Source organism: Lactuca saligna, chromosome 2 (genome assembly GCF_052625555.1).
Source record: "Lactuca saligna cultivar CGN05327 chromosome 2, ASM5262555v1, whole genome shotgun sequence".
Classification (NCBI taxonomy): domain Eukaryota; kingdom Viridiplantae; phylum Streptophyta; class Magnoliopsida; order Asterales; family Asteraceae; genus Lactuca; species Lactuca saligna.
Genome location: NC_136418.1, coordinates 143874373 through 143891230, shown reverse-complemented (window position 1 = coordinate 143891230; position 16858 = coordinate 143874373). Strand labels below are relative to the sequence as shown.

Here is a 16858-nt window from a genome sequence, read left to right as displayed (position 1 = left end):
TCTGTTGGCGTGGTGGAAAACAAATGGGATTAAGTACCCAACACTACAAAGGATAGCTAAAGATATATTAGCTATTCTTGTTTCCACTATTGCCTCAGAATCAACTTTCAACACTAGCGGAAGATTAGTAAGTCCTCATCATAGTCGACTTCATCCAAAGACATTGGAGGCTTTAATGTGTGCTCAAAGTTGGTTGTTGAATGAAATTCGAGGTAGTATACTATTTTATATTAATTATATGAAATTATGAAGCTTTTTTGCATATTAATAATATTTTTGTTAAATTCCTTTTATATTTTCTTAGATACAACAACTTGTTCTGAAGAGTCCGAGGCATATTGTCGTTTTGTTAAATTTGATTATGATGTGGAAGAGGTAAAAGGACACTTTTAAGAATATTAATTTTATATAGTTTCCATGATTTGGTTTGATTTTCAGTTTGTTTAATATTTTGTAGGAAGATACTAAAGAAAGTGGGACAACAAGTTTGGATGATTTTGTTTGATTTTGAGTTTGTTTTAATGTTAAGTGGTAATGTGTTATTGTGATGAATTAGTTTTTCATATTTTGTACTTTGGTGTTTTGGTTGGTTGTTGTGATAATATTTGACTATTAGTAATTTCTATTTGGTTAAATTCTTTGAGAACTTATTTGGTATTTTAAGCCTATGCAACGTCTTAATTTATCATTTTGTATTTGTAGTTTTTTCTTTTTTCTGCCATACTTCGGGTTTTTGGGTCGGGTTTCTGGGTAGTTATCGGGTTTCAGGTTTAGGGTCGGGTTCGAGGAAAGTTTCAATCCCGACGGGGTGCCCCGATAAGAAACCTGTCGGGTATCGGGTCGAGGTCGGGGACACATTTAGAAATCGGGTTCGGGTTTGGGAAACCCCGCCCCGAACCTGCTCCGTTGTCATTCCTAATGGCAAGACTATGTGCGACACATAACACCTTTATTGATTATGATATATGTATGGCTCACGGTTATGTATGGCATGTATGGTTCTGTTGATATGTATGGTATATGGTATTTGGAGAACTCACTAAGCTTCGTGCTTACGATTTTCAGTTTTGGTTTCAGGTACCTCCATTTTTTAAATAAGGGAGCTCAGGACGATCGCAACGCATACACATATGTTTTCCGCAATATGTGATTTCTGAGAATGAACTCTGATAATTGTTTTTTTGAAATGCTTTTCAATGTGTGAACCAACTTACAAATGTGTTTTAGTTATATTAAAAATGAAATTTTTGGGTCATGAACTTTGGATGTTACAAGAATAGAGAAAAAGAGAGATGGTTGTCTTCAAGACTGATGACAAGGAAGAGATATGGTCAGAGGGTTGAAAGGGTGATGAAGGAATGAATAAGAAAGGAAGAAGGAGGCGATTAGGTGTGGCTAAGTGGTGAGATCATTTATTTTTTAAAATAATAAAAAATAATAGTTAAAATAAAAAAGTTAAGGGCAAAAAAGTAACTTCACATAGGCTTAACTACAAAATTTTAATAGAGTTAATAAAAAGACTAGTAATGGGACAAATTTAAAACTAAAAATGATCACCGGTGTACAAAGTTTGTTGTAAAGTGATCATTCAACCAAAATTGTTTCATAGAAATTGTTTTAGGAACAAAATCAAAACCATAAGAAACATTTGTGGAATTTTGTCGTTTTTTTGGAAATACGAATAATCCTTGTGATTTCCAAATGTATTCCAAAGATTATTATGTGCTCTTCTTGGCAAATTCTTGTGATTTCCAAATGTATTCCAAAGATTATTATGTGCTCTTCTTGGCCACTTCATCATTTGAGCATCCTTCTATAAGCGGTGAGTTTTTGTCAATGTTCTAAAAAGCTTGTTATGACTCCAAGGCTTGTACTTGCAGCCAAGTTTTGATAAAATGCCGCCTTAAGTCACATATGTATATAAAAATGAATAATAGCATAATATATATGTGCAAAATTTCCACCTTGAGTCGCGCTTTACAAACGACATGTCTCACCATTACTCAAAAAAAGCTTGAGGTTTGACATTGTCGCCAAGTCATATCTTACGTTATTTAGAACCTTGGTCTTTTGTTTACTTTGTTTGCCTATCGGTTTTTGTTTACTTTGTTTGCCTACTTTTATTAAGATATTATACTTTTTTGTGACATGTAAAATTTAGTATGTGCCTGTCTATGGACAAAATTACAGGATTGTTCCTTGTGGTATTCAAAAAACTTTGGATGGTATCCAAAAAAGTTCCTACTTGCATGGAAGGTTCAAAATCAAAACATTTTCATGATTTTGGTATAGAAAAAACTTGAAAGGACGATTATACATTTTTTATTTTCTTTTTTGTATTTTTATTACTATTCTAATATTATTTTAATTAAAAAAAAAAAGAAAAAAAAAATTATCCCCACCCACCGTTTCTCTCTCTCTCTCTCTCTCTCTCTCCCAACTTCGTCTTTCTGATTTTCAGAAAAATTGAATATCACCACTACCATCTGAACAAGATGAAGATCAGGGAACCAGATGAAGATGAAAAAATTAGGGGGAAAATGAAGATGAAGATCTTGTGTTGATCTCATAGGTAATACACAAATATCAGAATTCAGGGGAAAGAAACTGATTTCTTGCCTTAAAAAACGAACAAGCACATACACTCCAAAAACCGATATCTTGCCTTCAAATTTCGTTTCGTCTTCAGATCTCGGTTACGGAGACAAATTTTGATTAGGGTTAGAGATAGATCTGACAACATCACCGTTTGAAATCCTAGCGTTCATTGGAATGGCGGCGACAATTGATTGCTAGGGTTTTCGGTGACTGGTTGCTAGGCGACGATGACTAATTCCTAATCCAGATCTTGAATGAAAACCATAATCGACAACTTGAAGCAAAAACTAAAACGAGAAAAGCAGCGACATCATTTTTGACTAAGGATCTAGAGATCTTTTTGTTGACTATGTGCCATTTTCATATCGTAGGGTTTCTTTGTCTTCGTCTGGAAATCAAGGTGTTTCAGATCAGAGGTTTCTAGGAGACTGGTGGCCGATAGTGGTGTTGGTGGCGTTCTTTTTGGTGATTGTCCTTTCTGGTGAAGACAAACACCCTTTCATCACTTTCTCCCCTTTGTTGGAAAACCTTAATTTTCCAACACACACACACACACACATAGAGAGAGAGAGAGAGTGAGAGTAAATGTGTGTGTGTGAGAGAGAGAGAGAGAGAGAGTATCAGTAGGGGTGGAAGTGGGCCAAATTCTTTCATTTATAACTTTTAATTAATAAATTATTAAAGAAAATATTTAAAAAAAATACAAAAAAGGAATAAAAAGGGCAAAACAATCTTTTTAAGTTCACCATGAACCAAAACCAAAGGAAAACCTTTATTTTGGATCATCCATGCAAGTTGTAAACTTTTTGTATCCTATCCAAAGCTTTTGGCATACTACAAGGACCACTTTTGCAAATTTTACCACTTTTGCAGTTTTGTCCGTGTCTATGTGGTATGTTTCTAGTAATGGATAATGTAGTGAAGTACTCATAACATAACTGTCTAGAAAGCATGTTTTCTGTGTGCATGTATGATGTGTTTGTATTATTGTTCTTGGTTTTGTTGCTTCTTATAACCAATGTTTTTGGCTTTAATATGGTTGTAGATTGAACTTACGGTAAATCCATGTTTCTTAGTTTAATATGTTTTGGTAAATCATGTATTTTGTTTCACAATTTGGATCTAACAGATTTATATTTGTCATGGAAAGTGTGGCTTGGATCTAATAGATTTATATTTGTCATGGAAAATGTGAGCCATGGAAAAGAATGTGTCCATAGTCTTTGCAAAGACATTTACTGAAAAGTGGTATGTCATTATTATCTTCAAACAAATACAACATTTGTGATAAACTAGGGAGTTCCGTAAAGGTATTCGGTAAAATGTCGAAGATACATTCGCTGATAAGATTTTACAAAACATTCTTAGCCAACGAAAACCTAACCATATCAAAAGTTTGTCGATCCAACATGTTCCAATCATACTACTTCATCGCTTCATGTTTCTTCTCATACAAATGTTAGTGTAACTTCTTCTAGATCTAATCTACAATCTAAAACTTATAAAATAAAAAACCGTAAGCTTCAAATTTATCGATCTCAACATTCTCATCTTCAATCGTATCTTTAGCTCTGATACTAATTGTTAGGTTTAAGAGATATGATAAACACGATAAAGATGCAAGTAAAAATAAAAAAACAAAGTAATATGATAAGAGTTATTATACTACATCACCATACAAACTAAAAAGATTTTATTAGATTTGTAGAAAATACACTCACACTCACACTCACAATATGCCTTTATGGCTTCAAAGCCCACAAACCTCAGGAATCACCATATGCTCTAGTTAAGAGCCACTACTTTATGGGTTCCTCTAGCCGAACATTGAATACATTTTGGCCTTGCTACCACGCCTAACAAGTAACAACCCTTCTCTTGTGGATCAGGCCTCCAACTTTGGGTTGTGACCAAAACATAAATTATGTTCAAAAATCATTAATTATGTTCAAAAACGATGTGTTTGTACTCGGTTTACATATACATCTACATTCTTTTATAAAAGAAACTTCAAATGACGACTTATGAATTCTTCTTCAACGCTCTTTATTCAGCTTTTACACAATCTCAAGTTCTCAACAAACCTTCATCATCAAATCATTCCCTCACCCATTGCTGCGTTGTTAAACAATTTTTTGAGTTTTGGCATCACTGTTTCACTCTTCAATGAAGCGGATTTAGGGGTATATCGGGATGCTGGAGATCGAAACTTCTGTGATCTAACCCGTCTCGCAGTTCCCATGTTCCCAACTCTGTACACTGATTTCCGAGACGATGCCATGACTTTTGCCCCGATCTTTGTTTGTCGACTGCTTCGATCTTCTTCTGCTACGTCTTCTTCTTCTTCTTCCTCTACCTCAATGCTTAAATCCCTAATTTCTCGTTGTTTTATCTCAAATTTCATCAATATCTCTCTTTCGTTTGCCTTCAAAGCTTCCACCCAGGCCTCAGCTGCAGCGATTTTCTTATCAGCAAGCTCTTTAGCTCCACCTGCCTTCCCCGTTAAGTAATTGTATTCGAAATCCGTGATTGTGATTATCGAGCTGTTAATCGAAGCCATTTCTCTAGCTTCTACTGTAGTGTTAATCAGTTTCCTTAGATTTCCTAGGGTTTCAGATTCTGATGATTTGATTGCTTTGAGCTCCTCCATGGCAGCTACTAATTTTTCCTCTTCTAAATCTATTTCAAATTCAGTTTTATCAATTTCCCCCTTCATGTTTTCGATTTCTTCATCTACAACGTCTTTTTCTTTCTTTGCTTTCTCGGTTTCTGCTCTTAATTGTGCGAGTGTTATCGATAGATTGGCTGCAACTGTGTTGTTTTTCGATTCAGAAGCTGTAAGTGCTTCTAGTCTGGCTTTTGCCCTTAAGATCTTCGAGTTGAGGTTTTGAACAGTCAACTCTCGTTTCTGTTCTGCTTTCTCTAATCGAGCAGTTTCCTCTCGAACATGCTTAAGCTCCTTTCTAATGATATCCATGGAAGCCATGAAATTAAACCCTTCTCCTTTAATGGAAGCAAGTTCTCGTTTTGCGGCCTCCAGTTCTTCTGTAATCGTGTTTAACGGAGACCCTTCTTGATTCCTTGACATAGCCTCAGTTCTCTTGTCCATTTCTTTAGCCATATTCAGTTCAGTTTCTAACAAGTGTATATCAGAAAGCGTTATTTGAAGATCTCTTGTCCTTTCGTTCTCTTCCACCTGAGTTTTATAGCGATTCGCTTCTTCCACTCTCTGCGCTTCAATGGCTTCCCATTCTTTAACAGCTTCAATTCGAGCTAATTCAACAAGAGCTTGTTCCTCACCCAGTTCTTGAATCTCTTTCTTCATCAATACAATGGAAGCAGACAGATTAGACCTTTTAGAATTCGATTCTTTTGCTTCTCTCTCAGCGTGCCTCTTCTCCTTTAACACGCGAGCCATATCGAGCTTAAGTTTTTCCAATTCTCGTTTCACATGCTCAAGTTCCTTCATCACTTTTTCATATCGATCATCCTCGCTCCTCAATGAAGTTCCTGCTTCTTCTTCTTCTTCTTGGCGCCATTTTGGTTTTCTCTGCAATTTGGCTCTGGAATTTGATTCTTCGATCTTTAAAGTTAAATCACGAACTGCTCTTTTCGCATCAGAAAGCTCGGACTCTACGCTATCGGTTTCCGATTTCCACATTGGAGATTTCTCTTTGTTGTCTTTATTTCGATTGTTTTCCTTTTCTGCAGATGGCTGTAACAATTTGGAAACGAGAAATCCATAGACAACTTTATAAACTATAATCACGAATAATACGAATACGAAAGAGTCAAGATTGGAGTTACCTGAAGCATCATGACTATTTGCTAGGACAAAGGTACAACACGAGAAGAAAAAAGTACAATCTTTCACAGCATCACACACTCTGCACAAAAGAAACTACTGTAATGATTCAACCAAACACCCAGAAGAAAATACAAGTTGACTACGAAAGGTAGAATCTTTCACTCAAGCACACAGAAACAAGATAAACAGAAAGTGGGATGAGATGGAAGATTTAGATAAAGTGAAAGGACTTTGGAAAGATTTGGGGTATATGTTTTGAATGGTTGAAGTTGTAAATAAAAGGAAAATGAGGGTTAAAAATGAAGGAAAAGAATAGAATCTTGGCCATTGCTGTCTTGCTAGACATTGGAATCATCATAGCCTCTAATTTTTATACCCGGGACCCACTAATCTGCTTGTTATCATCTCCTATCATCACCAAAGGATAAAGAATGTCTCCTCGCTCATGAAATACTTGCATGTCCACAAGATACTTTTACTATTGGTAATTTGTTGTTTATAATTAAATAGTTATATGCATGATGGATGAAGGATATTCTTGAAGAAAAAATGTCATTTTCAAGGATCATTGTAGTATGAGCTAGCTAATGTTCGTTTTTTCTGAAGTTTTTGTTTCCTTAGCCGGACATAGAAAAAGGTCATTTAGGTGTTTTCATTTTTTATGTTTGTATTTGTAGTAAAAGGTGAATCTTGTGTGGCTTGTTAATTATCATCCAAACTCTGTTAATAAGGTTTGTCCTACTATGTCATTTGCAAAGACAATGTGTTAGAATTTTGTTGCACAAGATGGTGAACATGTTTTAGAGATGGTGGATTTTGAAGTTACATGATATTATTTTTTAGTCGGAAAGGTTTTATGTTAGTATTAAGGTTGTGTTTGGTGCATATAACATAATGTATTGCAATGTTTTGTGAAACCACAAAAGTAACTTATAAACTTATAAGCTATTTGAGATAATGTTTTATAAACTAACATACAAGCTAAAAACTAGTTTTTTAGCTAGTGTACCAAAAACAACCTATAATAACTTTGTTATTAAGTTAAAGGTTTTTTTTATTAATTAATAATCTTGAAAATAGCACCCTTTATATAGCTAGGGAATACAATGATGAGCAATCTAACAAACACTCATAAATTAAAGAGATAAACATAAAATGAACAGATACGGATATAAATGGAAGCAAATATTATTCTCAGTACTCCCCCTCAAGTTGAAGCGTGGAGATTCATAATGCCCAACTTGTCAAGAAGATCACGAAATCGTTGAGCCCCTAAAGGCTTGGTGAAAACATCAACAACTTGAGTCTTCAAGTCAATATGCATAAGCTGAACTTCCTTGGACTCAATGCGTTCTCGAACAAAATAGCAATCCATTTCCACATGCTTAGTTTGCTCATGGAAAACCGAATTATTGTCGATATGTCTCACAGCTTGATTATCACAGAAAAGTTGAGTTGGACCAAAATGAGACATGTAAAGTTCCTTCAACAACCCCCTCATACATATTACTTCACTAATAGTAGATGTCATGACTTTGTATTCGACCTCAACCGATGAACGGGAGACAAATGGCTGCTTCTTTGATTTCCATAAAATCAAAGAACCACCTAATAGTAGAAGGTATCCAGTTCTAGACCTTCTAGTCATTGGCTGAGAACATTGACATAGTACGTGATGTCTGGTCGAGTTGCTTGAAGATAGAGCAATCTACCCATAGGGTGTCTATATTGATTGGTATCTATCGTGGCTTCTCCTTCACATTTATCTAGTTTCAAATTTTGCTCCATAGGAACGGAAACATGTCGACAACCAAGCATCACTGCATCTTCCAAAATGTCCAAGGTGTATTTCCGTTGACTTAGGACCATGCCATATTGTGTTCTAGCAACCTCAATACCGAGGAAAAACTTTAAAGGACCTAGATCTTTAATGCTAGACTCAGTATTAAGAGCCTTTTTCGTATCTCGTATCTTTTGCATGTTATCACTAACAATGATAACATTATCCACGTAAATAAGATCAACAACAAAAGAATCATTATTTTTACAAAGAAATAAGGAATGATCAGCTCCTGAAGGTTTTAAACGAAGGCGTTGTAAGAAAATGGTAAAAAAATTTATACCAATTTCTAGAGGCCTACTTGAGCCCATAAAGGGACTTTTTTAATTTGCATACACGAGGATCATCCTTTGATCCAAAACCTTATAGCATCTTTAAGTAAACATCTTCATTTAAATCGTTGTGTAAAACGTTGTTCTTCACATCCGGCTGATAAACATGAAAACCCTTTTTTACAGCAATAAGAAGAAGAGTTCTGACTATGACAAGTTTTGCAACTGGGGAAAAGGTATCGTGATAATCCACTCCTTTCATTTGTGTGAACCCTTTAGTGACTAAGAGGGATTTTATCTTTCTATTCCTCCATTGGGTTTATATTTTATCTTGTAAACCCATTTCAAGTCAATAGCACGCTTTCCTTACGGTAACTCTTGAAGAATCCAAGTTGTTTTTTGAAGAGCTTGGATTTCATTCTTCATAACTTCTACCCACTTGGGATCCTGCATGGCTTGTACAAAGTTCTTTGGCTCATTGCTTGAGGTAATGGCTGCAAGAAAAGCTTTGTGTTTATCAGTAAAATTATTGTAAGAGGCAAAATTAGCTAAAAGATGTACAATTAAGGGTTGATGATCGGAGAAGGCAGATAAATCTTCGGGGTCGAGGGATGGGGAAATCTTGATGTTATAATCATTTAGAAGAACTGACATAAACTGATTTCGTTTTGGCCATTAAAGGCTCTATGGTTCATGATGAATGGTTTCTTGGTCTTCAGATGGACTGGGATATGTTTGAGCATGCTCAATGGTGTGATGTTGTTCGATTGTCTTATTTTCATACACAGTAGGTGCTTCATCTTCAGTTGGATTAATTTGTTTGTCCTTAGTGGTATTCAAGTTTTCAGTGACGGGTTGTTCTATCCTAACTGCAAATTCCTACTCCTTTGGAAAGACAAGAAAAACTCTTTTTGTTTTCAATCCCATTTACGTTAGAGAAAGGAAAAACATTTTCAATCCCATTTAGGCTCTATGGTTCATAATGATCTTGTTGTGTTGTGGATCATATATTTTGTACCATTTTGTTCTTGGTGAGTAATCAAAGAGCACTCCTGGTCTTCCTCTCATCTCAACTTTATCTCCCCTAGTTTATATGCTTTGATAATATGCTAGACAACCAAAACCCCTCAAGTGATCAAATCCAGGTTTTTGGTTGTATAATCACTCATAAGGTGTTTTGTTGTCAATCACATCAAACGACAAATGGTTAATGATGTGTTGGCAGTCAGAATGTATTTTTCGTAAAATTTGATTGGAAGATTAGCTTCAAATTTTAGAGTTTTCGTTGTTTTAAGAAGGTGTTTGTGCTTTCTTTCTATAACCCCATTTTGCTGAGGTGTATGTGAACAAGTTGTTTCAATAATAATACCTTCTTTAACATTAAAATCGAGCATGTCATTGGAGGTGAACTCTCCCCCATTATCACATCTAAGCCTTTCAATTTTCTTTTCAAACTGAACTTGTATCATTTTGTGAAATCAACCAGGCAAGTACTAGCTTCTTGTTTGTGTTTGAGAAGGAATACCCACATTGCATGACTATAGTCATCAACAATAGTAAGGAAATAGTTTGCATGTGTAAGTGAGGGTATTCTATACTTTACCCATATGTCACAATGTATAAGATCAAAACAAGATTTTGGTTTAGTGTTGCTAAGATGGAAAGGTAATCTAGTAAACTTTGCTTTAATGCATGAGTCATAAACAATGTTTGAATTAACTGAAATATTCTTAATAAAATCAAAACGACAAAGTTTAGAAACATAAGCGTTCCCCAATCTTTTGGGCCAAGTACCAGAACTTGTCATTAAAGCATATCTTCTCGTCCCCGTCCTATACAATCCCCCGACACATTCACCTGTTCCAATCAATGACCTTGAACTCAAGTCTTGTATGATAAAGAATTTTGGGAAACTTGAAAACATATTGTAAGTCATTACTAATTTTGGTCACTTATAGAAGGTTGCATTCAAAATCTGCCACATGCAAAACATCCTTTATGGTAATACCGTTTGGTAGGGTGTGATTTCCATGACTCTTGATGGGAATGGTGTAACTATTAGGTATGATTACGGGTGTTTCAAAGCGTTTAGTGGGTAATTTTTCAAGTAAAGAATTATCATAAGTAACGTGTTCAGTTGCACCATAATCAATAATCCATTTACTTGTAACACTCTATTTTCTCCTTACAATATGATTTAATACAAAGTATAATTATAATACTTATTAGCCTTGGTGATCTAAATAAATTTCGTAGTGATCATAATTCCAAGAGCATGCATGTGAAGAATGCCTAAATCTGACTTTGTATGTGAAAGTTATAATTTTTTTGAAGTTTCAGCGCAATAGTGTGCCACACAGGAATCAAAATTCAAATTTGTTGATTGTTAGCCGAAACAATCTAAACAAGAGTTAAAGATCTCATGAATATGAACCCGTCGATATATAAAGACATTCCACAACGCATGTCGTATGAAAGGGTTATGATTTTTATATGGGTTTTAACAATCTAATCCATTTAAAATATAACTTTAGAAATCGAGTGAGAATTAGCCAATGGAGCCTAAAAGAAAGTTATCGTACTTGTCAATAGCTACATATGGATATAAAGAACGTCGAAAATAGAGTTCGTATGAGAAATATACGGTTTTAGAATAAAATTGAATCTCGTACGCGCGATGCGTGCAACTTCTAGAAGGTAGGTGTGGACCAAAGGAAAAGCGACACGTGACAGTGTGGAAGATGAGAGACATCGTCGTAACGTGGCACACACCTCCTCAAAATCGCCTATAAATATATGGTGAATGCTCTTACTATTCCTCACACCTCTAGAGAAAATTCCTTTGAAAATCCCTACTTCCAATTCTGAAATATCTTTAGTATTTAGGAGTTTTTGTGAGACTCTGGATCAACAAAGAATTGGGCAGAAAGAAATGCTCGGTATCGAGGTCCTACCCGCAACTTTTCAACTTTTCACTAGGAATCTCTGAAAATTAGGCTAAACTTACTATGCTTTAAGTGTAACTGATATTTGTATTCACTGTCATTGTTATGAATGTATAAATAAGATTTATCAGTAATTGTATTCATAATACTGATTGATCTACTTATGAGAGAGGTGTCTAGAATGGGCATGTTGGCTTGGTTGTTGGATTTCAGAAAAGCTATATGCCAAAATGATCATGCCTCCTAATTGTATAGCTTTTCTGAAATGATCATGTTGGATTGGTTGGAAAACTCACTAAGCTTCATGCTTATCCAGTTGATTAAAAATGTTTTTCAAGTACTTCATTCATTTGTGAGAAGGGCAAGGCTCGACTATACATATGTGTATTCGTATCATTTTTTTTTCGAAAATGTTATTATACTATGATATATTTGAATAAATAAAAATAAAAATTTGGGTAAAAAATTGGGAAGGTTACAAGTTGGTATCAAAGCCTTAGTTTAAGTGAATTAGATGAACACTCGTGTGATTCTAGAGTCAAACTAATGATCTGAGTAATTAATAAATCTTTTTAGAAAAAGAAAAGAATGTCATGCGTATAGTCAGTCAAAGCTCAGAAAGGAAAGTAATTCCCAAAATAACCATATTGTTATGTCTGTTGATATATGAACTGTTAGAAATGCATGATAGTATTAGGCTAGGGATCTTTTCAGGAATTGCAAGACATAATTGTTTGATACTTAAGATGCCTTATATTGATATTAATTAGCTATTTGACAAATATATTAGGTTACATGCTCCCAGAATTAAATAGTTTTAGATTGCTTGATTTGGCGCTATTCTACAGCTCTCGTATGAGTCTAACTGTTGTTAGAATTTTCAGTCAACAAACTGTTTGATTTTGGCGGTATGTAATTGTATTTGTCCATTAATTATTTAATATTGGTAGAAATTCTTCCTCGACTGATAGTAGGGTGAAATGAAAGGAATCCTAGAAGAAGAGTCTAGGAAGTATAGTATGTGCTTAACAGGGCGTATATTCATAAGGCAGGGCATCAATAGAGATGCAAAATCCTAATAAAGTCTAGGAAGATACGTTGTATGTGCTTGTTGGGACAGACACACACACACACACACACACACACATATATATATATATATATATATATATATATATATATATATATGTGTGTGTGTGTGTGTTTAGCAATCATTGTAGGTAGTGTTGGAAGTGACTCGGAAACTGCGAGGAAATTCTTGGGATAAGTATGAGTAGGTGTGAAAGGTAGTAGAGGCCTATACTACCCAAAGCACATGACTCATACTTGGATCAAGAAAAGTTGCAAAGTTTATAAGGCATTAGTAGTTGGTTAGATAGTGTGGCTAACACTATAAAATTCATTTTGCGATATTTCCATCTTTACCTATTGTATGGTGATCGAGTCCGGATAAAGTAAATTTGCATAAAAGAGTTCATTTTGGGAACCTTGTCCGACATAATGCTGACTTTAGTCATTTAAGAATGAGATGATCAATGTAATTGATAGAAGGATTATAAGCCTTTGTTGGGGTGAAGCAACTAGCAGCTAGAATTGCTAACTACCATGATATGATTGTACCACATTAGAACAAGACGGAATGTGTCTTCCTTACTAGGGTTTGTCTCATAGAAACAAGGATTCAGCTCATTATGGATCTTTTACAAAAGGTTGTCAAGATATGATCATTTAGTCTGATACTTTAGTTGTTATAGAAACCACGTCATAGGATGAGTAAGGAAGGAACGTGTGTATATCCATTAGAAGTGGAGTGTATGAGTCAAGAGTTAGGATTGAAGGTGCATCGAAGGATGAAGGAACATGTCTAAGTTCAAGCACTACCATTAGTAAATAAGTTCAGACCTATTGATTCTCACGAAAGAAACTAAGTAAGCTATAATCGGTGTAGCTAGTATAGAAAGGCACATGCGAGTGTCTTTTGTACGCTTGCACCCAAGTGCTTTGGAGGTGTTAGGAGGATCATTACAAGAGGGACAATTGGAACGCAAAAATGTGCTCATCTCAGAGAAACAGGAAAAATAAAGTGAATTCAACAACCATCATTGTTACTAGTAGTTCAATTACGTTAGAATGCCTGCTTATACCATTTAGTTATACGTGTGTGTTAGCGCATTTCTGGACAACGTTGTGCTTGTCACGACTTTATCCTATTTTTGTTAGGGTCTGTAAGGAGATCACTTACGGTAGGCACAAGAAATCATGGTACAATGAGAATTTCAAAAGTCATTGGATATGACAATCACGAGTTTCTTCAAATTCAAAAGGAGCTACAGATCACCTAATCAAAGCCAACCTAGACTTGGTTAGTTACAAGTAGCAACGGATTATGGGTTGAACCCAAGTGAGGGAGAATCGACCACTAAAGCAAAAGTGTGAAGAATAGACTTTTGGTTTCTATGATAAGGTTCCAAGAGAGTTGTGGCACAAGTAATTGGAGGTTGTTAGTTTCGATTTCGTTGTACGGGTAACAAAAAAGGAAGACTTCTACTAGAATACCCATAGGCTATGAGTTTCTTGGAATGATTCTTAAGGAAAGGTTGGTCTTTCCTCCTAAATGAATAATAGTGTAGTGTCCCAAAAATACTTAGTAAGAATTTCATTTTAAATAAATCAAAACCGTTCATCCATTTGTTCGAAAATACAACTAGAGTAAAGTATTTCCAAAACATTAGAGAAAAATAAAAAAAATTGTCAATGCAGAATAAATCTCTAGGGGATACAATTTGATCAAGCCGAACAATTCCTTTTGGAACTAGGCATACCTGAAAACATTTTAAACATAAACTGTAAGAATAAAGCTTAGTGAGGTCCCCAAAATACCACATACCATACACAAGATAGTGAATGTTATGGGTCAAATCATAGTCTTGCAGTCACTTTCTGCCATGGGCCAAATCATGGTATTTCTTTGCGTTACCGAGGGCCAAATCTCGATCTTACATACAAGTGTTAGGGTCCACATCCTGATCTTCCATGCAAGTATCACACATAAACCTAGCATCCTATGTACAAATGCCCATGTCGGATCCTGGTCTTTCATACATATCTCTAGCGCCACATCCTATTCTTCCATGCAAGTATCACAAAGACAACTAGTATCCTAGATAGTATAGTGAGAAAACTCACCTCATTCTTGTAGTCGAACAATCACAACTCAAAAAGTTTAGAAATCGGTGCTACAGCCCGCCTGTTGAAATGTTCAAGGTCAAACTTTCATCCACACTCAAAGACTAGCAGTTTGCCCAAAAGTCAACCAGGTCAAAAATTCAATGGTCAAAGCCAACATCAGTTGACCTTTATGTTGTGTCCTACCTAAGGTCACATCGTGGCCAAAGATCCCAGTCGTGTACAGATCCATTATCACGTCGTGGTAAACATTCCACCATGTTGTGGTAGAGTCCGACCAAAACAGTCGTGAACCCCTTCATTTCACACATCGTGGCAATCAACTTGTCACGTCGTGGTTTTTGTGCATAGGCAACTTAATGGATTTTGTCCTTAATCCATTAATCCCTCAACTCATAATTTCCAGTAGGCTTCTAGGGACCCTAATGGTCTATAAAAATTCAATCTTTAAGGACATGCATGTTCTATTTATGTCTTCCACTTTTCTAGGTCAAAAGGTAATAATATGATGTAAAACTCATGCAAGACCCTCAACTTGCATACAACTTTCTGGATCCAGAAGATATAAGGCTCAGAGGACCTATATGAGCCATAAAGTTGTAAACTTTATCTCATTCTACCATTCTAAACTTGATAAGGGACAAAAACATGCAATAAACCTAAATATATAGCAAAAGACCCAAAAAGATCAAGTCTTGATGACTTACAAAAGTCCAGGAGGTGCTTAATGAAATATCTAGGCTTGCCAGGATGCTCTCTACACCACAACAACCCTCTTCTTCCTTCACGAGCCACCAAGAACACCAAAATGAGCTAAAAAAATGGAAGAGAATGGATTAGGGTTTGCTTCAAGATGTTTGGATGTGATAGAGAATGAGGGTAGAGGAAAACCTAGCCATTACTTACTTTAATAGGGCCTAAGCCCAAATATTTAGGGTTTGCCCAAACCCAGATGTCATTTCGTGATCACTATAGTGTCACGTCGTGGTGCCTTAAATGAGATACGCAACTCGTATTGGCCCATGCCTCATCATGGAGATGCTTCCACCACGTCGTGGCCATCCAAAACTCATAATATTACTTAGAAATTCATACCTCAAGGACCCAGATGTGATAAGTAGGATTAAGGAACTAGCCAAGCCAAGAGAACTATAACGTTCCAAAAATTAAGAGTAAAAATTTTGATTTTTAAATTAATGAAACCATTATCCAAAACAATATCATGAAAACCATAGTGAATCAGAGTGTATTAATAAACATCCAAGTACATCAGAGTCATGTAATATGCGAAACAATGTGGTATGTGCAATGCAGTCATCTCGAGCTCTTCCCTTTCAAAACAGAAGTACCTGAAACATAAGCTGAAAACCGTAAGCACGAGTTCCCCAAAATACCACATACTAAACAAACATACTGCCAAACGTATCTGGATGCTTTCCTACCCATTCGGTCTATTTCAACCGGATACCATCAAGCATATCTAGGTGCTTGCGTACCAATTCAGTCTATTTCAACCGAATATTATCATGCATATCTAGGTGCTTGACTACCCATTTGGTCTATTTCAACCAAATACTATCAAGCATATTTTGGTGCTTGCAATCCCCTTCGGCCTATTTCAACCGGATACCATCAAGCATATCTGGGTGCTCATAATCCCCTTCAGTCTATTTCAACTGGATATGGGGTCTATTTCACCCCTACCACATACTAAACAAACATACTGCCAAACGTATCTGGATGCTTTCCTACCCATTCGGTCTATTTCAACCGGATACTATCAAGCATATCTAGGTGCTTGCGTACCAATTCAGTCTATTTCAACCGAATATTATCATGCATATCTAGGTGCTTGACTACCCATTTGGTCTATTTCAACCAAATACTATCAAGCATATTTTGGTGCTTGCAATCCCCTTCGGCCTATTTCAACCGGATACCATCAAGCATATATGGGTGCTCATAATCCCCTTCAGTCTATTTCAATTGGATATGGGGTCTATTTCACCCCTACTACTACCACATAATATCATAACAAGAATCACAGAGTCATCAAGCAAATACAGGCATAAATGACAATTGTCACAAAGAAAATCGTCACACTACATCATAAACTAGTAGGTTGACATTAATGCCTTCAACCCATATGTACTGTGAAGGAAGACTCACCTGATCAAAAGCACACTTAAATCTCTACAAGATGTAGCCC

At 35.7% G+C, this 16858-nt stretch overlaps 1 protein-coding gene and 1 long non-coding RNA gene across 2 annotated transcripts in view; both read right to left on the bottom strand.

Annotated features, from left to right (window-relative positions):
* Positions 1 to 4274: 4274 nt before the first annotated feature.
* Positions 4275 to 6671, bottom strand: PMI2 (PLASTID MOVEMENT IMPAIRED protein (DUF827)). Its single transcript, XM_078980575.1, has 2 exons — positions 6406 to 6671; positions 4275 to 6313 (listed from the first exon to the last, which is right to left on the bottom strand). The coding sequence occupies exons 1-2, from the start codon at positions 6415 to 6417 to the stop codon at positions 4691 to 4693; spliced, it is 1635 nt and encodes a 544-aa protein (XP_078836701.1). The 5' UTR covers positions 6418 to 6671; the 3' UTR covers positions 4275 to 4690.
* A 9216-nt stretch (positions 6672 to 15887) lies between these two features.
* LOC145029172 (uncharacterized) overlaps positions 15888 to 16858 on the bottom strand; it is a 1887-nt gene continuing 916 nt past the window's right edge. Inside the window, exons 2-3 of the long non-coding RNA XR_013676405.1 lie at positions 16819 to 16858; positions 15888 to 15998 (exon numbers count right to left, since the gene is read on the bottom strand). The exon at positions 16819 to 16858 is cut by the window's right edge and continues 122 nt beyond it. This is a non-coding gene — a long non-coding RNA (uncharacterized LOC145029172). The remainder of the gene's footprint in view (positions 15999 to 16818) is intronic.